Source organism: Ovis canadensis, chromosome 3 (assembly GCF_042477335.2).
Source record: "Ovis canadensis isolate MfBH-ARS-UI-01 breed Bighorn chromosome 3, ARS-UI_OviCan_v2, whole genome shotgun sequence".
Classification (NCBI taxonomy): domain Eukaryota; kingdom Metazoa; phylum Chordata; class Mammalia; order Artiodactyla; family Bovidae; genus Ovis; species Ovis canadensis.
The window spans coordinates 445089-466879 of NC_091247.1; the positions used below are offsets into that span (position 1 = coordinate 445089).

Here is a 21791-nt window from a genome sequence, read left to right on the forward strand (position 1 = left end):
CTTTGGGACCCATAAATGTGCTCATTGGTTGTTCCCTGGGGTGAGCTCGGGGTGAATGACCTAGTGCTGTCACGTGGCTCATCTGCCTTGTGAACTCTCTCCCTCCTGCAAGCTGAGCCACAGGTGCTGGCCTACTCCCCTCGCGGTAGGGGTTCTGGTTTGGCTGGAACCTGAGAACGTCGCCTAGGTCTCTACGCCTTAACCTCACACGTGGCGTGCTTCCTTTACACAGTGGCCAGATGCCCAAACCAACACGATACGGTAGGCAAGGTCTTTAATAGAAGCGAAAACGAGGGAACCGCCTCTCCACCCGCCACCCCGGAACTAGGCTGGGCGAAGAGGGTCCGAGTCCTCGGTCACAGGCACATCCGGCGCGGCCGCCGACCACTCCTAGCGCGGGAAGTTCTTGGGATACAGCTGGAAGAGCTTGCCTTCCTGCGTGGGCTCAAAGCCGTACCGTTCTAGGCGCTCGGGGTCGAAAGTCCCGGCCCTAAAGTCCTTCTCGATAGCCGGCGCCGCCGTCTCCAGAAAGAGCTGCTTGGCCGTCAGGGGAACGTCCGTGCCCTCCGGGGCGCGGTAGTTCACGTAGGGCTTGAGCTTGAAGCCGGCCAGCTCGGGCACCACCAGCTCCGGGACCATTTCCTTGACCAGCACGAACCTGCCGCCGCGACCGTGGAAGCCGACGCCCTTGGCACCGCGGCTCTTGTAGAAGGTGCGCGGGCCCCGCTTGCTGGTCCACTTGCTCATACGGTCGGCGCCCCGCACCAGGGCGCGAGCCGCCCCGCTCAGGAGGCCCATGGCGAGGCCTGCGCACAGCCACCACGCCGCTGCCGGTTCCAGCCGCCTCGGATTCCGGCCCCGCCGCGCTGCGCTTCCGGCGCCTTCGGCAGCTTCCGGCCCCTCCGGCCCCCGCGCCGCAGGAAGAGCGGCTCCGATTGGCTGCGCCGTGTCGAATCTGCAGCCTCGGCCCTGGGAGGGGGCGGGACCGGCGGTGGCCCGGCCAATGCGCGGGGAGATCCCTCGCCGGGGTGGGGCGCCAGGAGCGCGGCCGTCGGGGGCGGGGCTTCGAGGCGACGCCGGACGACGGGAGGTGGATATCGGGAGCGCGGACGTTGGGGGCGGGGCTTCGGGGAGGCGGGACGGGAGCGCGCGGTGCCGGTGGGTCGCCGCCTAGCGCCGCGAAGTGGCCGGCTTAGGGGTCTGAGTCTGTGAGGAGAGGTAGCCATCGTCTCCCCCAGCCCGCGCCGCGACGACACTGCCCCCCAGGGCCGCCGGCGCCCCCAGCCCGACGTCCGTCATCTCGACCCCCGCTTAACTCGACGCCTCCCAACCCCGACGCCCCTCAGCTGGACGCCCCTAAACCCGATGCCCCCAAGCCGGGTGCTCCTCAACCCGACGCCCCTAAACCGAGTGCCCCCTCCACCAGACGCCCCCCCAACCTGAGAGCCTTCAACCGGACGGCCCCTTACCCCCTACCCTCCAACCCTGCGCCCTCCCTTAACCACGCCCTCGCTCCGCTCCATGCCTTCAGCCCCGCTGCCCCCGGCTCCCCAGTTCTCCTGGACTTGACCACCTTCCCTCTGGCCCCACGCTGTGGAGCAAGCGGAGCAGCTGAAGGCGCTTCCGTCGTGTGGCAGGTGCTGGGGGCTTGAGCTTTTGTCCCCCTTGAGCCTGGTGGGCACCGGGAGATGGGACTGGGCAGGGCTGGGCGGTAGAGCTGGGGTCTAGGAGCTGCTGGTCCTTGAAAAGACGTCTGAAAAAAAAGTTTCCCACAGGGCACAGACCAGTAAGCAAATGCAGGTGACTCTGCACCTGCCTTCTGCTCCCTGACTTGTCTGGGTGGGATTTTGGAAGAGATAAACCCTCCCTTGCTGTGGCCCTTCTAAGAGAGCTGGGAGCCACAGGGTGAAGGCCCTAGACATGGCTCCTTCTCCTGGCAGAGAGGTCAGGTGTGCAGGGCTGCTCCTCACGTTCACCGCAGCCGGGACCAGCACACCCACCTCCAGGGCCCACCACACTGGGTGGAAAACCCTGTGCCCAGCCCACTAGGGAGGGTCTGGCGCACAGCCTGCGGTGACCACACACCCCTACCCCTGCCCAGCCTAAGCCTCCTCGCCATGGTCCTGGAACTCCCGGCTGCACTAGGCCTTTGCCCAGATGCCCACACTTGTCTTTGACTGGGAGAGGAGCCCGGGGCTTGGCTGCAGTTCCTGGTTCCTTGGGCAGCCACACCAGGGCTGTTTACAGAGAGGCAGGTGGCTCCCTTTGCTTGCTCCCTTTGTTTTCTCCATGGAGAGCACAGTGCTTCATCAGAGTTTTCCTGTCAATAGACATGTAACTTAACGTGGACAGGAATTCAGGGAAGGGCTGGGAGGTACCGCATTGCACGTGAGCCTGAGGTGGGACAACCTGTGCCCTCCTTGGAACCAGTCTGTCTTCTTTTGTTTCACTTTTTAGCCATGGAGCAAGAGGAGGACACTGGCCCAGAGGTACAGAACCTGAGGAGTCCAGTGAAGAGTCAGCCTGAAAATTCCCAGTGTGGCCGCTTCTGGACAAGGAGAAAGCTGCCCTGCAGCAGCTCCTTGAAGTCGGCTGCCTGCGGGAGTGGCGTGTGGGCCTCTCTTCCCCTGTCAGGACTGAACCCCTCCCTCTGTTCCTCAAGGTCACACTTGTCAGTTCCTGCTTCCTTTTAGGAAGCCTGCTTGCTTTGAGGTAGGGCCTTTTTCCTGGGGAACATCTGTAGCCGCATCACAAGGACTTTTATTCCTAAACCAGAAAATTAGATGCATTAAAACAGCAGTGAAAAGCTGACAAGTCGGGGACGTCAGCCACTAGAGGCTGTATGAATAGGTGTGGGTCACTCTCTCGACTGTCCCCCTGGCTCCTCCCCTCCCCCCGCCTCCGGGGGTGGCTGAGCTCAGTGGACACACTTACGAGGAGGGTGCTTGTCTGCCACCCAGTGGAGGTGGTCTCTAGCCAAGCACACAGCCTGGGCCAGGAGGGCCTGGGCACCTCACTCTGAGGCAGAAGCTCCCACTGCTTCCTCTGCTTTCTGAGCCAAGTTCAGGGGGTTGAGTCTTTGGATCACTTCCTTGTTCTGTCTTGATGTAACATTCTGCTTTTGAAACACTTTTCTGAGTGCATTGATCTCCTCGGGTTTTCTGGCATCAGCACTGTCTGTGATCCTGGCTCTGAAGGATCAGGCAAGCTGCTTTAGTCCTTGGCACTTGTGTAAAAGCTTGACAGAATTCACACACACACCGCCCCCCTCCCTCAATCCATCCTGTTCCTGACTGCTTGGAAGGATGTGAGTACCGGGAGGAGTGGAGCGTAGTTGCTTGTTTGACTGGTTTCTTGTCTTTGCAGGGAACCTGCCAGCATCCCTGTATAGGAGATCCAGGCCATCTGCCCACTCACCGTTCCACACTCACTGTTCTCTCTTGCATCCCTGTCTTTCTCCTGGGGTCTGGCTTCTGAATCTCCTTGTTAACTCCCTCCCTGGGAGCCCTTTGCTGTTCTGTGCTGGATTTAATGTTCTCAAGATCCAGCTGGCTCGTTAGGGTTTCTCAGCACTGCTGCTGTGTGGGCGCGCTTCCGCCCTTGGGCTAGCAGCATGAGGTCCTCCTTGTGATGCGCGGGCACTGGAGAGGAGGCCTTTGCACGCCCCCGCCAGCCAGGTTTGCTCCTCTGGACTTGCATCCCGAGGAGCGGGGAGGCTGAGAATGGAGGGCTCAGATGCCCGGCGCATTTGCGGTCAGTGCAGCGCAGCTGCTGGCCCTGCCCAGCTGTCCTGGGGGCGGGTAGCCCTTCTCCAGAGCAGAGCGGGACCCGGGCCCCTGCCTCCTGAAGGTCCGCTTCGTTGTGGAGGTCTCCAGGGCTGCCAGTTTTCCCTGACCCACAGCTCTGTTCTTGCTCCCTGAGAAGCCAGGGCTGTGCCCATCCTGGCCCTTGCTGACTGCAGGCTTCTCCCGCAGGTGGGCTTCTGTCTGGCCACCCTGTGGTCCTGGGGTCTGGAGCTGATGGGGCAGCATTCCCAGTCCACCATGGTAACCACCTCACTGCTCCCGGGTGACGGGCGGGCCCCAGCATCTGTGGCCCCCTTCGCCCTTGGCCGCCCGGGCCCCTTTGTGTCCAGCCTGTGTTTGGGGTTGGGGGGTCTTGGTGCCTTGCTGATGGGTGCGCTCTCTGTGACCTCACCCAGCTGCTGGGGATTGTGACTGGAGTCTTCCTGGCCCTGGCCCTCATCGGCACCACCATCTTTTTTGTGTACAGAAGGGTTAGCCAATTCCGTGAGTATCTTGCATGAGGCTGTGGCTCCAGTGGGGGAGGGAGAAGAGGGCTCGAGAGGGTGGTAGGTTCAGGTGACTTTCCCCATGTTTTAAGCTCCCACAAGTAGCTCTCAAGGCATAGTGGCTTTTGTTGAAAACTGCCGGCCTGTCAACAGCTCGTCAGACCCATGGAATTTAACTGTCCTGAGCTCTCTCGGCTCTCATTTGAGACCCATGGAATTTAACTGTCCTGACCTCTCTTGACTCATTTGCAAGAAGAGATGAAGTCCCGCTTCCTCTGCCTGGGTGTGTCACAGCCCAGAACAAGATGCTGTGTGGCACAGGGTGGGCAGGATGAGCTCAGTGTGCACCTGTGCTGGCCCACCTGTGCTCAGGCAGCCCCTTGGCGCCCCTTGCAGGACAGGTGCAGCCCAGTCCTCAGTACAGGTTCCGGAAGAGAGACAAGGTGATGTTCTACGGCAGGAAAATCATGAGGAAGGTAACTCACGCTGCGGGCCCCTCCTCCCTCAGAGGGGTCGGCTTCAGACTGTGCCTAGGGCCACGCAGGGCCCTGGGGCTTGGGGAAGGTCTGGGGCGGGCACAGCACCCAGAGAGGAAATGAGCCAGGAAGGAGGGCAGAAGCCCCTCCCAGGAGCATCCCCGAGTGGGTCGAACAGAAGGTCCTGGCTCCGATGTAGATTGGTGGGCCTCCCATGACTTGGGGCCGGGCCCTGCAAGGCGGAAACTCCCAGGCCTCACTTGCCAGTGCCACAGCCGTCTTGGGGATGAGCAGCCTTTGCTGGTGGGCCCCATCCCCTCCCATCCACTGAGGACAAAGGGCTCAGCAGGCTCCCAGAGGTTTACTGTGCCACAAAAGCACGCTTGAAACATTGTCTGACATGTAAAAATCTTTTGTTTGTTAATTTTCTCTAGATGCACAGTTAGTGTGTGTTCTTTGTAGAAGAACTTGAACTGTCAGACGAGGAGTCATGGGTGTCCCTGGGTGGCTCCTGCTCTTCAGGGTCAAGTGCTGTGAGAGGGAGGTTGGTTCAGGCTGCCGTGTCTGCCGGGGACGGCCCTGGGACGTGGTGTGCAGGCTGCTGCAGTCTCGCGTGGGGCTACACGGAATGACCTGCGAGCAGGTCTCAAGGCACTCGTGCGTGGCTGGACCTGGGGCTGTCCACGGATGACCCCACTGGGGACTCTGTGGTGGCAAGCTGGATTTGGTCTAAGGAAGACAGGAACATGGTCTGGTGGGGCCGGAACCCCTTGGGGGCAAGGAGGAGTCACGGTGACGACACTGACAACCACGGCCAGCACCTCGGGGCAGACACGGCTTGGGAGCTGCCCAAGGGGGTCGGCTGACGCCTGGGTAGGAGCCAGGCCCTTTGTACTCCTTGGCAGCGCTGTTTGCGGCGGTCTGGTGGGCCTGGACTGTGAGGGGGACAAAGAGCTGTCCAGGCTGGGAGGGCGTGCAGGCACTGGGGCTGCATGTACCAGCGTGACGGGTGTGAGGAGGGCGCCGGCCTTCCAGGAGAGGGACGCGGGGCCGAGGATGTCGGAGCTCTCGGGGCACCGGCTCTCTGGGCGCGTGGCCCTGTGTCCTCCCTGTCAGCAGCGCCAAGGAGGTTCCCTGTGTCCTGGGCAGGCGAGCAGATGGGGTCAGGCCGGAATGCTAGTGTCAGGCCTGCAGGGGCCACGTCCTGAGGGCTGGAACCGACCCTGAGACTGGGAACTGGATCCCACAGGTCTCAGAGTCCAGACTTAGCCGCCCCCTTTCATTCTGCAGGTGACCACGCTTCCCCACACACTTGTGGGGAACACAGCTGCCCCCCGGCAGCGGATGAGGAAGAGGACCAAGGTGCTGTCTTTGGCCAAGAGGTACTGGGAATGCCCTTCAGACCCATCAGGCCCCAGCTGCCCTCCCCAGTGGGCTGTCTGTGGCTTCCCTGCTATGGGGCTCACAGCCTAAATGCTCTCTGCTCTATTTTTTAATTTTAAAAATATGCAATAGCTTAATCTGGCTGCATCAGGTCTTGGTTGTGGCACTCAGGCTTTGTTGCTCTGTGCCATGTAGGATCTTAGTTCCCCAGCCTGGGGTCAAACCCGCGTCCCCTGCATTGCAAGGTAGATTCCTAACCATTGGGCCACCAGGGGAGGTCCTTGCTGTCTGCTTTTGAGCCCCTCTGGGCCTCTGCTCCAGGCGTGTGCCTCTTTGCTCTGTAGGATCCTGCGGTTCAAGAAGGAATCTCCTACCTTGCAACCAAAGGAGCCCCCGCCCTCCCTGCTGGAGGCTGACCTCACAGAGTTTGATGTGAAGAATTCTCACCTGCCGTCAGAAGTTCTGTACATGCTGAAAAACGTCCGGTAAGAGAGAGGTGGGCCTGGAGGCTTTCTGTGTGCTTGCTTGGCCTCCGAGGTGTCCTGTCCCTGCGGCCACCGGTGGTTGTGTCGACAAAAAAAAGTCAGTAAACAGCCTGTAACAGGAGCAGTCAAGAGTTTTATTTGAGCCAAACTGAGGACTGTGACCTGGAAGACAGCCTCTCAGACAGCTCTGAGGAGCTTCTCCAGAGAAGCATGGTTTTCAGCACAGTTTTATATCTTGTCTGAATGAAGAATGTTAAACTAGTAGGGATGCATTCCTTCAGGGTATCAGAAAGAAATCAAAACCAGGTCCGCACGCACACGGCGAGTCAGTGTGGCATCGGCACCTGGGAAGGGAGTCTCGTCGTGAAAGGAGCACCAGGATTGACGGCCCAGGGTGGGGGGCGCTGAGCCCTGACTTTTAGCCTGGGCGTTCCTTACTTCTGCCAAGTGTTCAGTTCAGATCAGTCGCTCAGTCACGTCCCCATGGACTGCAGCACGCCTGTCCGTCACCAACTCCCGGAGCTTGCTCAAACTCAGGTCCATTGAGTCAGTGATGCCATCCAGCCATCTCATCCTCTGTCGTCCCCTTCTCTTGCCCTCAATCTTTCCCAGCATCAGGGTCTTTTCCGGGGAGTCAGTTCCTCGCATCAGGGGCCCGAAGTGTTGGGAGTCCCAGCGTCAGCGTCAGCAGTGTGCCCTTCAGCAATTAAAGCGGATGCACGGTGTGTGTGAGATCAGCCACAAACAGGACGTTCTGTCTAGAGAGCATAAAGCGGGCGTCCACGCGTGGAGCAGCCGGAGCGGCCTCGCGTGTGATGGCCCCTTTCGTCGCTCGGCAAAGCGTCTGTCCTCCGCTGTCACTGCCCCCTGGTGGCGAGCAGAGCCTCCTCGCCGGTCCTTTCCCATGTGCGTCTGCCTCTCAGAGGCTCTTCCTTCAGGACGATGCAGAGCGAGTGTGGGAAGTGAGCGGCTGGATGGAAGATTGACAGTCTGGCTCCCCGTCTCTCCCTGGAAGCCCCAGCTCCTCTTTGCAGCTCTTCACTCACTGCGCTTGGTTACAGACCTGCCTGAGAGTTCTCTGAGCTCCTGGGACAGCAGCTGATGGCGATCCCTAGACCGCGGGCTTCTGCCCTGCTGGCAACCAGGCGCTAGTGCCGCAGGCTCTGTGGCCCTTGGGAGCTCTCCCTGTGGTCTGGCCAGCAGGGAAAGTGGCCTCTGTCCCTCCCCCCACTTCCTGAAGGTGTCCCACGTGTTCTGTTTTCTGTAGGGTCCTGGGTCACTTCGAGAAGCCGCTATTCCTGGAGCTTTGCAAACACATGGTCTTTGTGCAGCTTCTGGAAGGCGAGTACATCTTCCGGCCGGGGGAGCTGGACAACAGCATCTATGTGGTGCAGGACGGGCGGCTGGAGGTCCGCGTCCAGGACTCGGTGAGCGCCCTTGGCGGGGCGGGGGCGCTGCTGTGTGGGCGCTCAGTGGTCTGCCCTCTTGAACATTTCTCAAGTCTTCCACTGAAAAGTTAGTGCGAAACGTGTTGTATGTAGACAGGAGAGTCATATGTTATTTCTCCAGCAAAATATATGCGGTTGAATACAGTTAAAGGCCAGCCTGCACAGCAAAACCAGGTCCTTTGGGTGGTTCAAAGAGGTAAGGCCTTCAGCTGGCTCACATGAGAAGTGTCCACTCCTTGGCCCACCTCTTGGGATTTTGCCAGTCCTGAGTTCATCGAAAACTTCTTCCATATTCTGAGGTGGCAGGGCCTGTAGTGGTTGTCGTTGAGTTGAACCATTGGTCCATTCAAACAGGTCCCTAAACACTCCAACTAGGAGTGAAAAGTTTGTCATGAAGCCGTCCCCCTGCCTTTCTGCTGAGCATTCCCGAGTGAGCTCCAGGATGCTGGCGGAGTTTTGAAGTGTGAAGGTGGAGTAGTGCGGCCCTGAACATGGCACTTTGCAGCTGGCTTTCGGTTCTATGTTGTGTGAGCAGCTGCTGCTCCACGTGCTCCCCGTGGCGGCGCTGTGAGCCTCTGCGCCTGTCCACAGTGGGGCTGGGCAGCCCCCCCTTCTGTCTTCAGGCTGGAAGCGGAGCTGTTGCTCTTTGCCCTTCCGGGTAGTTTTCTACGGCTGCTTCTGTCCTTTCTAGTTTTCTCTGGTGCAAAATCCAGTGGAGCACCCGGGTTACTCTCAGGAGGGCCGGGGCAACTGAAGGCCTTCCAGCTCCAGTCTGCGCAGCTGTCTTCTGCACATTCCTTCACGCCTTCCTCATGGGTGGTGAGGCGGCCAGAGCACCTCAGAGAGAAATGCGGAGGGCCAAGCTGAGGGCCTTCGGAGTGCAAAATCTCAAGCTTGAGTTGTTCGGAGGAAAAGACACGTTGGACCGCAGCTGCCCTTGACGCGGCATGTCAGCCTCCCGGACGCAGGGGCTGCATGGTGGCTCACATCACTCCCAGTGCCTGAGGGCCCCTCAGGGGGTGGGCACTGATCTGTAAGATCAGCTGCGTGCTTGTCTTATTTTCAGGTTTCAGGCTATAAATAATTTTAACTGTAAGAAAATAATTAAGGTATTAATTCAGCTGGAAGCTAACTCCTCGCTGCCTGCTTCTGTTGAATTATGTGCTTAAATCAGAGTTGCCGGGTGAGGGGGGATCTTTAGACCAAGACTCCTGGGTACTTGATTTATTTGCCTGGTGGTAGGTGACCCAGGCTTCCCACCATAGACAGTAAACCCTGGACTGCATGGGGTTGTCCCCATCCCTGGCCACGTGAACTTCCCACCTGTTGGGCCCTGGGTGGACCTGACCCAGGACGGCTCCTGCATGTCCTTCCAGCTTTTAGATCACAGTGTTGTCGGGGTACAGGTCTCGTGTAGCTTTGTCTGTGAGTGACCTGGGGGGATAATCAGAAAGGACATGCTTTCACCCAGTCTCCTCTGGTGGCGGGGGGGCCTCCGTGTCATCTGCCTGGCAGGCCTTCCCAAGAGGGCCAGAGCCTCTGGCCCAGACGGAAGGGCTCCAGGACTGTGACCTGTGCCAGGTTTGAACAAGTTCAAAGGTATTTTTCTGGGTCACCCTGAGATCAAGTTCCTATCCTAAATCACCAGCATTGCCTGGTTTCCTTTCTCCTTTAATCCAGTGGGAAAAAATATGTCAAAATGCCATCATTTATACTGAGAATAACTGCGTTTTTTCCCACAGCCTTTTAGTTAGGCCCACCAGCTCTCTCAGGCAGATCGTCCTGGTGCTGACAAGACACAAGGCTGAAGGCCAGGTTGGGCCTCCCTGTTCCTCTTAGTCACCCTCGTCTTCCTGCTCTCGTTCCGCACTTCGACAGGGTGCAGCCTCTGCCCCACACAACCAGTGGTGGGTGGCGGCTTGCCTGGCCAGCCTGGCCCCGCCATGGGTGGCTCTCCTCTGCTTCCCAGGCGCAGGACGGCACTGAGGTGACAGTCAAAGAGGTTCTGGCTGGAGACAGCGTCCACAGCCTCCTCAGCATCCTGGACGTCATCACCGTGAGTGTCTCCGCTCCCCGGGTCTGCCCGCACTCGCTAGATGGCGGGTCCCTCGGCGCCCAGGCCAGCTCTCCAGTGACGGGAGGGCCCCCCAGTGGGCGGGGCCGTGCCTGGAGCGGCCTGGGAGCGGCTCTGACTAAGGGTCTGAGGGGGCTCGGTGTGGGCTTGTGGGCTTTGGTGTCTCTTACGTGGTCAGTTTTTGGCCTGAGCAGCATGTGCTCGGGCTCCAGGCGTCACAGGCATAAAGCGCCACAGGATGAAGGCGACGTCTCCTGTCTTCAGGCCCTAAGGCCCCTTCCCAGGAGAGGCCCTTTCTGGATCTTCTGTGCTAACACGTGTCCGTCGTGATTTCTTCAGCTCTTGTGCTCTTCATCAGAGCCATGAACGGCCTTGTGTGGACACTGTTTCCCGAGTTTGAAGGCCAGTCTGTAGGGCAGATCCTTAGGAGACTCACTGGATCCGAGGGCGCTGCCTCCAGCCACAGACACCGGAGTGCCAGGCCCGAGAGGGCGCCTCCCCCCCAGTGAGCATCTCACAGCTGGTGCTTGCTGGTTGCCTCACTGTGTCCCACGGTTTACTGGACCTGGGGTGGGCAAGGTGCAAGCGGGGAAGCTGGAAGAAGGTGTGAGGAGGAGCTGCTGGCCTGTGCGTTCCCTCTTGACCGGCGTAGAAGGCGTGGCAGCAGACACACTGTGCTCCCTCTTCTCACGGTTGCCCCGGGGGCCCAGCTGCAACACACCGCAACACGGACGTGATGTGGCCTTAATGCTGCCTCAAGGGCTTTTCAGGGGGAGCTTATGTATGTTTACAGGACAGAAGTGGCCTGTGGCCAGGTGGGTGCCTCGTGACGTGCCTGCGCAGTGCTGTAAGCGATCTCAGCCGCAGCACAGCCGTGCCCGGACAAACCGTGGGGCAGGAGTGAGAGGCCCTGGGCATGAGAGAGCCTGAGCCCCGCCATCTTGGCGAATCGGGTCTTTCTTCACATTCCACCTCTTCAGGGTCTCTCGCCTCATAGTCTGTGCACAGTCGTCTTCTGCAGCGTTCCTGTGGTGAATGACACTGACTCTTGGGTTTATATCTTGCAACAGTAGTAGGGGCTGCAACAGGAAACAGCGCTTGTCACCCAGGATATAACCTGGGCCTCGCATTACTTGTAAAACCCCCACAGGCGCCAGGCCATCCCCTTCAGGAAGGAGGTTTCTGTGGCGCTCACAGTCCACCCTCATGATTACACTTTTGTAAATCTGAGGACACAGCCTTTACAGCACATTGTTCTGAATCTACAGCGCAGGACACAGCCTTTACAGTCTGCTGCCCTAAATATACATCATTTGGCCACCAAGCCATCAGTGTGTGCACTGGGACCAAGAGACTGCTCCAGCTTGCCGTGAGTAAGGCTGCGCTCGGCACCAGCGTCGGCCAGGACCAGTGCTCTCTGTACACTAGCTGGTGGCCAGTGGATTGCAAGCTCTGCATGGGGCCTCCAGTCCCTGCTTGGGCTCTTTGGGTGGGCACGATGATTTGAGCCCTGTTCAAAGCAGAAAAGGGCATCTGAAGGAACACCCTCGGGTGCCATATAATCTTCTGAGCCACCCATGTCTCTTGCTGTGGGCGCTTCGACTGCTGTCCACTCTCAGTTGCACGGGTGGCCTTGCTAACAAGCAGGGACCTGAGTCTCAAAAGTTCTACACCCTTTGTCTCAATGAGGGGCGAGGGGTTATAGATGCCAACTGTTCTATTTCATCCCCAGAACAAATGATAGCATCCACCCCTGTGTCCCAGAGTCGCAAGAGCCGCTGCCGGGGCTCCCCTGCTTCTGCTAAAGCTGCTTCCCCAAGTCCAGCGCCTCGGCCTGAGCGTATGGTTGATGCATTGTGAACTCAGCCACGCTGGGGGCCCCTGACGGCGCCGCCGCCGGGCCACAGGCTGCTCATGCCTCACGGTCTGCAGCGCACCGGGCCTTGCTGACGCGCAGGGGCCCGTGGTCTCACATTGCTCATCGTCACCACCTCTTCTGTGACTGTGGCTTTCATTCTGTCTTATCTCTGGTGGATGAGGTTAAGAGGCTTGTGAAAGCTTCCTGGTGGGAGGGATTGGTTGTGGGTAAAACTGGGTCTTACTCTGGTGGGCAGGGCCACGCTCAGTTCAGTTCAGTCGCTCAGTCGTGTCCAGCTCTTTGCAACCCCATGGACTGCAGCACACCAGGCCTCCCTGCCCATCACCAACTCCTGGAGTTTACCCAAACTCATGTCCATTGAGTCGGTGATGCCATCTAACCATCTCATCCTCTGTCAACCCCTTCTCCTGCTCTCAATCTTTCCCAGCATCAGGGTCTTTTCACATGAGTCAGCTCTTTGCATCAGGGGGCCAAAATACTGGAGTTTCACCTTCAACATCAGTCCTTACAATGAACACCCAGAATGGACTGGTTGGATCTCCTCGCAGTCCAAGGGACTCTCAAGAGTCTTCTCCGACACCACAGTTCAAAAGCATCAATTCTTCAGCGCTCAGCTTTTTTTGTAGTCCAACTCTCGCATCCATACTTGACCATTGGAAAAACCATAGCCTTGACTAGACGGACCTTTGTTGACAAAGTAATGTCTTCTGCTTTTTAATATGCTGTCTAGGTTGGTCATAACTTTTCTTCCAAGGAGTAAGCGTCTTTTAATTTCATGGCTGCAGTCACCATCTGCAGTGATTTTGGAGCCCAGAAAAATAAAGTCAGCCGCTGTTTCCACTGTTTCCCCATCTATTTGCTGTGAAGTGATGGGACCAGATGCCATGATCTTCGTTTTCTAAATGTTGAGGTTTAAGCCAACTTTGTCACTCTCCTCTTTCAGTTTCATCAAGAGGCTGTTTAGTTCTTCATTTTCTGCCATAAGGATGGTGGTATCTGCATGTCTGAGGTTATTGATATTTCTCCCGGCAATCTTGATTCCAGCTTGTGCTTCTTCCAGCCCAGCGTTTCTCATGATGTACTCTGCATATAAGTTAAATAAGCAGGGTGACAATATACAGCCTTGACGTATTCCCTTTCCTATTTGAAACCAGTCTGTTGTTCTATGTCCAGTTCTAACTGTTGCTTCCTGACCTGCATACAGATTTCTTAAGAGGCAGGTCAGGTGGTCGGGTATTCCCATCTCTTTCTGAATTTTCCAGTTTATTGTGATCCACACAGTCAAAGGCTTTGGCATAGTCAATGAAGCAGAAATAGGTGTTTTTCTGGAACTCTCTTGCATTTTCGATGATCCAGCAGATATTGGTAATTTGATCTCTGGTTCCTCTGCCTTTTCTAAATCCAGCTTGAACGTCTGGAAGTTCACGGTTCACATATTGCTGAAGCCTGGCTTGGAGAGTTTTGAGCATTACTAGCGTGTGAGATGAGACATAATGTAGCATTATTGCAGCCACAGGGGCTTTCCAGGTGGAGCTTATATATGTTTACAGGACAGAAGCGGCCGGTGGCCAAGTGGGTGCATCATGACACACGCGCGCGGTGCTGTCAGTGGTCTTAGCTGCTACATGACCACGTCACAGAGCGTGGCGTGAGGGCGAGAGGCCCTTGGGCTGGGAGGCCGGACCACCGCCATCCTGGCTGATTTGCTCTTTCCGTACACTACTCCAACAGGTTAAAAAAATAGCATCTCATGTTAGCTTATCATTTTTAAACTTTGCATGATGGAATATTTCAAACATGCTCAAAAATAGAATAGAAAAATTAGTTTATCTCTGTCACTGGCTGCAAAGGCTCAGCTCAGTGTGCCCCGTTTCCTCCCAGCTAACTGGAGTTGCGTGTTTAATCTTTTCTTCTGGTCAAAGCCTACTTACAGGAAGCAAGCCTGCAGCGTATGCGGCTGCTCTGATAGGTGCGTGCCCCTGTGCCACTGGAAAGGTGTGTTTGATTTTAATCTTATCCTTGGAAGTTACATCTTTTGCTCTTCTTTTTAGCTGTGTACTGAGGCAACCTGTACTTCAGTTTCCCCAGACACTGCACAGAGGGGTCTCTGGGGCAGTTCAGCAGAACCGTGGCAGGGCTGCTTCTGTGCGGGCCTGGGAGTCTCGGGGCTTGTGTGATGCTGGCCCAGCCCTAAGCTGTGCATGGTGAGGGTGACAGGCTCCAGATGGAGGCTCCAGGGGTGTCCGCTGTGCTCAGCCTGCCCATCGGACCAGTACACATGCGTTGAGCTGTTTGGGGCCGGGGGGGAGACGTGCGTGGGACCCGGGTCTCCGTCTGCTCCCAGGACCTGACCTGCCTTTAGCACATGCTTGGCCAGGGCTGAGAGGGACCCCACCCACTCTGAGCAAACCTGCCTGCTTCCTGCCTGGGGGCAGCCCCTGCCTGGAACCTTGTGCTGGGAGAGGGCACCCGGGTGTGCCAGTTGGGCCATAGGACGGTGGTTCTGTGGGGTTCGGGCTTGAGTGTCTGAGTCTGTGAGGTGTGCTGTGGGCCTGGAAGGTCTAGACAGGCTGGCTGTCATGTGGGGGGGCTCCTAGATAAGAATGAGAGAGGAGCGCTGGAGGCTCATGTCTTACCTCTTGGTCTTGATCCCGATCCCATTGTGACTTCTGGGCTGAGCACCCTCTGTGGCAGCTCCGCAGGCTGTGTGCTGAGAGCAGGGCCAGGCTCCTGTCTCCCAGGCGCTGGGTCCCCTCGGCCCGGGGCCCCCGCGGGCTGCTGTCCTGTCCACACAGTGCCCCCGGGGCAGAGAGCGGGGAGGGGGGATGTTTGGAAAAAACACATCTGTACTGAGTTAAATTGGACATCATTTTCCCCTCACCAAATGTGCATTTGTGACTTAAAATTCTTTTTATTTGTTCTTATCAAAATAACCTGAACAAATTTAACAATGTTGCTGATGTTTTGTGAAGTGCAGCTATCCACTCCGCCACCCTCTCCCAAGAAAGGCCGCCTCCAGCTCTTTGAGTCCCCTGGGCGCAGCTGCGGCTCTTGCTGCTGTACGACTCTTCGGTCTCGATTTTGCTCTGACTTCCCGCTGCAGGAAATGTCCTGCCTGCCTCACCGCCCTGCTCCTCTGTCGCACCTGTGGGCGTGGTTGGCAGCTGAGCCTGCAGAGCCTGGAGGTGAAGTTCTGTTTCGTTCCCCTGGAGTTGACAGTTGCCTCACTGCGGTCGCTTAGTTTTCTGTGCGTGGCGTGCGCTGCTGCCCCTGTCCAGGAGTCCGTGAGTCGGGGAGCGACCTCCGGGTCCGCAGGCTCTGTCCCCTGTGAACTTCTGGGGCACTCGGCCCAGCCCCCGCCCCAGGGAAGGGCTCCTTCCTTCCTGGGCAGGGCTCCCGCCTCCTCTCCTGAGCTGCCTGTTCAGGTGGAGCAGACCCTCTGTTGCTTCCTGAGAAGTGTGCAGGGAGGGTGGGTTTTGAAACCTCACAGACCTAGAATTGTCTTTATTCTGCACTCCCTTTATCTTTCTATTGTACTTTTAAGGAGATTTTGTTAACCTTACTTTCCAGATCTTCCATTGAGATTTTAATTTCTGTCATCATTTTCTATTATAGAAGTCTAATTGACTTATAGTGTTGATTTAATTTCACATATACAGCAAACTGATTCAGCGATACGTATTTTTTTTTTCAGATTCTTTTCCATAATGGTTTATTACAGGGTATTGAATGTACTTCTCTGTGCTATAGAGTAGGTCCTTGTTGGTTACCTATTTTAAATATGTTGTTCAGTTGCTAAGTCATGTCCAATTGTTTGTGATCCCATGAGCTGCAGCACGCCAGGATCCTCTACCCTCTGCTATCTCCCGAAATTTGCTCAAATTCATGTCCATTGAGTCGGTGATGCCATCCAACCATTTCATCCTCTGCCTCCCCCTTCTCCTCTTGCCCTCAATCATTCCCAGCATCAGGGTCTTTTCCAGTGAGTTGGCTCTTTGCATCACGTGGCCAAAGTATTGGAGCTTCAGCTTCAGCATCAGTCCTTCCAGTGAATATTCAGGGTTGATTTTCTTTAGGATTGACTGGTTTGATCTCCCTGGAGTCCAAGGGACTCTCAAGAGTCTTCTCCAGCACCACAGTTCAAAAGCATCAATGTTTTGGTGCTCAGCCATCTGTACGGTTCAACTGTCACACTCATACGTGACTGCTGGAGAACCATAGCTTTGACTAGACGGGCTTTTGTTGGCAAAGTGCTGTCTCTCTGCCTTTCTTCCAAGGAGCAAGCGTCTTTTAATCTCACGGCCGCAGTCACTGTCTGCAGTGATCTGGGAAAAGCCCAAGAAGATAAGATCTGCCACTGCTTCCGCTTTTCGCCCATCTGTTTACCGCGAAGTGATGGAACCAAATGCCGTGATCTTAGGGTTCTGAGCGTTGGGTTTTAAGCCAGCTTTTTCACTCTCCTCTTTCACTCTCATCAAGAGGCTCTTTAGTATCTCTTTACTTTCTGTCGTTAAGAGTGCTATCATCTGCATATCTGAGGTTATTGATAATTCTCCCAGAAATCCTGAATCCAGCTTTTGGTTCTTGCAGTCTAGCATTTTGAATGATGTACTCTACATATAAGTTAAATAAGCAGGGTGACAGTGTATAGCCTTGAGATACTTCTGTCCTAATTAGGAACCAGTCCATTGTTCCATCTTTGGTTCTAACTGTTGCTTTTTGACCTGCATACAGGTTTCTCAGGAGGCAGGTATGGTGGTCTGGTATTACTGTCTCTCTAAGAATTTTCCACAGTTTGTTGTGATCCACACAGTCAAAGGCCTTAGCATAGTCAATGAAGAAGAAGTAGATGTTCTTCTGGAACTTTCTTGCTTTCTCCATTATCCCGCAAATGTTGGCAACTTAATCTCTGGTTCCTCTGCCTTCGAAACCCAGCTTGAACGTCTAGAAGTCCTCAGTTCATATACTGCTGAAGCCTGGCTTGAAGCATATACTGCTGAGGCCTGGCGTGAAGAACTTTGAGCATAATTTTGTTAGCATGTGAAATGAGCTCAACTGCAAGGTGGTTTGAGCATTCTTTGGCATTGCCCTTCTCTGGGATTGAAATGAAAACTGACCTTTTCCAGTCCTGTGGCCACTGTTGAGTTTTCCAAACTTGCTGGCGTATTGAGTGCAGCACTTTCACAGCACCATCCTTTAGAACTTGAAATAGCTCAGCTGGAGTTCCATCACCTCCAGCAGCTTTGTTCATAGAGGTGCTGCCTCAGGCCCACTTGACCTCACACTCCATGGTGTCCAGCTCTAGGTGAGACCACGCCACTGTTCACCTGGGTCATTGAGGCTCTTTTTTTTTTTATAGTTCTTCTGTGTATTCGTGCCACCTTTTCGTAATCTTTCCTGCTTCTTTTGGGTCCCTACTGTCTCTCTCGTTTATTGTGCCCATCTTTGCGTGAAATGTTCTCCTGGTATCTCTAATTTTCATGAAGAGATCTCTAGTGTTTCCCATTCTATTGTTTTCCTCTATTTCTTTGCATTGATCACTGAGGAAGGCTTTCTTATCTCTCCTTACTATTCTTTGGAACTCTGCCTCCAGTTGGGTACATCTTTCCCTTTCTCCCTTGCCTTTCGATTCTTTTCTTTTCTTAGTTGTTTGTATACTCTCCTCAGACAGCCACTTTGCCTTCTTGCATTTCTTTTTATTTGGAATGGTTTTGGTCACTGCCTCCTGTTCAGTTCAGTTCGGTTGCTCAGTCATGTCCTACTCTTTGCGACCCCATGGACTGCAGCATGCCAGGCCTCCCTGTCTTAGCACCAACTCCCAGAGCTTGCTCAAACTCATGTCCATTGAGTTGGTGATGCCATCCAACCATCTCACCCTCTGTCGTCCCCTTCTCCTCCTGCCCTCAATTTTTCCCAGCATCAGGGTCTTTTTAAATGAGTCAGCTCTTTGCATCAGGTGGCCAAAGTAGTGGAGTTTCGGCTTCAACATCAGTCCTTCCAGTGAACACCCAGGACTGATCTCCTTTAGGATGGACAATCTCACGAACCTCCCCATAGTCCTTCAGGCACTCAGTCTGCCAGATCCAACTCCTTGAATCTATTCGTCACCTCCACTGTATAGTCATAGGGATTTGATTTAGATCATACCTGAATGCTAATGATTTTCCCTACTCTTTTCAGTTTAAGCCTGGATTTTGTAATAAGGAGCTCATGATCTGAGCCACAGTCATCTCCCAGTCTTGTTTTTGCTGACTGACTGTATACAGCTTCTCCATCTTCAGCTGCAGAGAATGTAATCAGTCTGATTTCAGTCTTGACCATCTGGTGATGTCCGTGTGTAGGGTCATCTCTTAGGTTGTTGGGAAAGGATTTGTTATGACCAGTGTGTTCTCCTGATCAAACTTATTAACCTTTGCCCTGCTTCATTTTGTACTCCAAGGCCAAACTTGCCTGTTATTCCAGGTATATCTTGACTTCCTACTTTTGCATTCCAGTCCTCTATGACGAAAAGGAAATCTTTTTTTTTTTTTTTTTTTGGTGTGTGTTCTAGAAGGTCTTCTTTGGCATCAGTGGTTGGGTATAGACGTGGATTACTGGGATGTTGAATGGTTTGCTTTGGAAACAAGCAATCATTCTGTGGCATTTTAAATATAGTAGTGTGCATATATTAACCCCTGGCCCTAGCCCTCCGCCTCTTCCCTTTGGTAGCTGTAAGCTGTTCTCTGTGTCTGAGTCCGTTTCTGTTTGTGACTGAGCCCGCCTGTGGCATTTGGTTTCACGCGTAGGTGATGCCGTGCGGTGCTTGTCTGTCCCGCTGACTCACTGAACCTAGTATGGTCGTCTCTGGTTCAGCTGTGTTGCTGCTAATGGCAGTGTTTTGTGTTTTCTTGTGACTGAGTGGCATTCTGTGTGTGTGTGTGCGGACACGCCACACACCGCGTCTCCTGTAGCCGTTCATCTGCTGATGGACAGTCAGGCTCCCCGTGTCTCGGCTGTCGCGCACAGTGCCGCTGTGAGCACTGGGCTGTGTATATCTTTGCTAACCAGAGTTATCTCCGGATCTTTGGCCAAGAGTGGGATTGCTGGGTCACGTGGCAGCTCTATTCTTAGTTTTCTAAGGAACCTCCGTACGGTTCTCCATAGTGGCTGCACATTTACACTCCCACCAGCAGTGTGGGAGGGCTCCCTTTTCTCCAGTCACATTCTTTATTTCGAGAGCTTTCTTTCCTCTCAGTATTTTTTATGGATGAAGTAAGACGAGATCTCCTTTGCGCCCTGTGTCACCTCTGGCTCCTCTGAGTGTCTCGTCTCTGCTCATTTGTTTCCATCTCTCGGGGCTGGGCCTGCCGTGTTAGCAGCAGTCCGGCTATGTGAGAGGGAAGTCCACGCCTGACCTGGCCGCGCAGCCGGTGCACGTGAGCTGTGGGGCGTGTGCTGCTCATGTACCGTGTGTCTGGAGTTTTGTCCCTTTTGAACACTTCCCTACAATCCTGCCTGCCCCATTGTTGTAATTTTTACAAACTTGTTATGAAATATTTCAGATAGACAGGAAAGCAGGCAGGAAGCAGCCGTGTCAGCTGTGAGCCGGGTGAGGCAGCAATGGCCCTGTCACTCAGGCTGGCCGTGGGCTCCTGGTGCCACCCCGCTGCCCTCCCCCCTTTCTGAGGAGGCAGCTGCTCTTCTGCCTTTCCTCTGATATTCTGCAACGTGTGGCGCGCCTGCTGTGGCCGGCTCGTCCGCGGTGTCGCACCCTGCGCGGTTCTGCAGCGCCCTGCTGTGTGGGGGGCACCGGCATGCATCCCTCCGTGGAGGCGTGTTGTTGCCGTTCCGTTGTCCGCTCGCTGCCCTTTGGTCTCCTCGTTGTTGGCTGACAAGCTTTTGTGATTGTTTGCTCTGGTGGCCAGGGCCAGAGAGAGCATTTGTAGGCGTGTAGGTGTGTGCCAGGCCTGTGCACACCCCTGCAGCTGTCGCACCTGCGCTTTCAGAGTTTCTCGGTGAGGTTGAGGGCATTGTTTTCCTAAGTAAACAAGTGCGTTTGAGCTGTTTTCAGTGTCAGCTGTTGAGCTGTCATTTTCTCTTCCCGCCCTGCCCTTAAACACACAGACATGCTCACAGATACAGACACACACGCTTTTTTCCCTGATTCTGGAACTGATGAGAGTTGCTGTCTGTCAGGGCTTCTGGGGTGGGGTTGTGGGGGTGTCCACTCCTGTTTCTCCGGGGGTCTCCTGGCCGCGTGGCTCCCTGGTGAGCGTGAGATATACCGCCAGCACAGGTCTTGTAGAGCTGGCCTGGAAGTGGAGTGGGGTCGTGTCTGAGAGCAACCCTTACCCCTGTCAGCCCACGAGGAGTTCGCCCGCGCCCCACAGAGCAGCCGGGGGTGCGTGCGCATCGAGGGCCGAGCCGTGACCTGGCTTGGCCTCTGCCTCTTCCTCCCAGGGCCTCTGGAGCTGGCCCCCAGGCCCTGTGTTGGGCGCCTGGCAGGTGGCTGCTCTGTGTTGCTTGGGGCTCCTGCTGCTTGTGGTGTGGTCGTGGATCTTCTATGGATCAACCTCCTCTCTCTCTTATTGTTTTGAACTCAAAACTTTTTGGTTGTTATGGGTTTTAAACGTTGCATTATAGTTAGTTGGTTTACAGTGTCACGTTAGCTCTAGCTGTGCGACAGAGTGGCTGAGCTATATTCAGATGCGTGCCGCTTTTCCTAGGTCCCTTTTCTTCATAGGTTATTGCGGCCGCTTGAGTGCTGCTCCCTGCGCCGTAGAGTCAGACGTTGTTTCGTCTACTTCATACACAGGGGTGTGTCCGTGTTGATCCCAAACTCCTGCTTTATCCCTCCCTCCGTTTCCCTTTCTGTGATCGTAAGTTTGTTTTCTATGTCTGTTTTCTGTGACTCTGTTTCTGTTTTGTAAACAAGTTCATTCGTATAATTCAAATAAAAATTCCACATATACGTGGAATTCATTCACCTGGTTAATTCCGTGATCTCTGTCTTGGACTTACTTTACTTAGTAATCCCTAGGTCCATCCATATTGCTGCAAGCGGCATTACTTCCCTCCTTTTTATGGTTGAGTGGCGTTCCGTAAATGCTTCCCAGGTGGCTCAGTGGTGAGGAATCAGCCTGCCAAGGAGGAGACACAGCTTCACTCCCTGGTCTGGGAAAGTCCTCTTGTCAAGGAAATGGCAACTCACTCTCGTATTCTTGCCGGGGAAATCCCATGGACAGAGGAACCTGGCAGACTACACTCCATAGGGTTTCAAAGAGTTGGACATGACCCAGCAACTAAACAGCCACAGTATCGCATTGTGTACACATACTCCACACTGTGTGTATATATATATATACTCCACTGTGTACATGCACTCCATTGTGTACATGTACTGTATTGTGTACACGTACTCCACCGTGTATACATACTCCACATTGTGTTTATATACTCCACTGTGTATATATACTCCGTTGTGTACATATACTCCACTGTGTATATATATATATACTCCACACTGTGTATACATACTCCACATTGTGTACATAGACTCCACTGTGTACACATACTCCACATTGTGTATACATACTCCACTGTGTATATATATATATACTCCACACTGTGTACATGCACTCCATTGTGTACATGTACTGTATTGTGTACACGTACTCCACTGTGTATATATACTCCACACTGTGTATATATACACACTCCACATTGTGTACATATACTCCTCAGTGTGTACGTGTACTCCGTTGTGTATGTATACT

General features: G+C 54.8%; 2 protein-coding genes across 13 annotated transcripts in view; one reads left to right on the plus strand and one right to left on the minus strand.

Annotated features, from left to right (window-relative positions):
• The first annotated feature begins 80 nt into the window (after window positions 1–80).
• Window positions 81–21791, plus strand: part of PNPLA7 (patatin like phospholipase domain containing 7) — an 83218-nt gene continuing 61507 nt past the window's right edge. For 2 of the 12 annotated variants that reach the window (XM_069579656.1, XM_069579657.1), the window contains exons 1-10: window positions 1553–1637; window positions 2458–2489; window positions 3975–4046; window positions 4202–4289; window positions 4688–4767; window positions 6058–6149; window positions 6495–6635; window positions 7903–8062; window positions 9826–9898; window positions 10053–10139. In XM_069579656.1, the coding sequence (XP_069435757.1) occupies window positions 8019–8062; window positions 9826–9898; window positions 10053–10139 (204 nt within the window). In that variant the 5' untranslated portion in view covers window positions 1553–1637; window positions 2458–2489; window positions 3975–4046; ... (3 more) ...; window positions 6495–6635; window positions 7903–8018. Of the gene's footprint in view, window positions 713–1058; window positions 1091–1121; window positions 1219–1531; window positions 1675–2457; window positions 2490–3974; window positions 4047–4201; window positions 4290–4687; window positions 4768–6057; window positions 6150–6494; window positions 6636–7902; window positions 8063–9825; window positions 9899–10052; window positions 10140–21791 lie in introns of those variants that run through there. The other 10 variants (XM_069579648.1, XM_069579645.1, XM_069579646.1 and 7 more) reach the window with 10 other exon arrangements.
• On the minus strand, window positions 258–958 carry MRPL41 (mitochondrial ribosomal protein L41). Its single transcript, XM_069579671.1, has one exon. It carries the CDS (start codon window positions 796–798, stop codon window positions 391–393), a length of 408 nt encoding a protein of 135 aa, XP_069435772.1. The 5' UTR covers window positions 799–958; the 3' UTR covers window positions 258–390.

Bases quoted from the DNA above. Each gene is read 5' to 3' on its own strand.
- MRPL41 (XM_069579671.1), bottom strand. From the start codon at position 798: ATGGGCCTCCTGAGCGGGGCGGCTCGCGCCCTGGTGCGGGGCGCCGAC.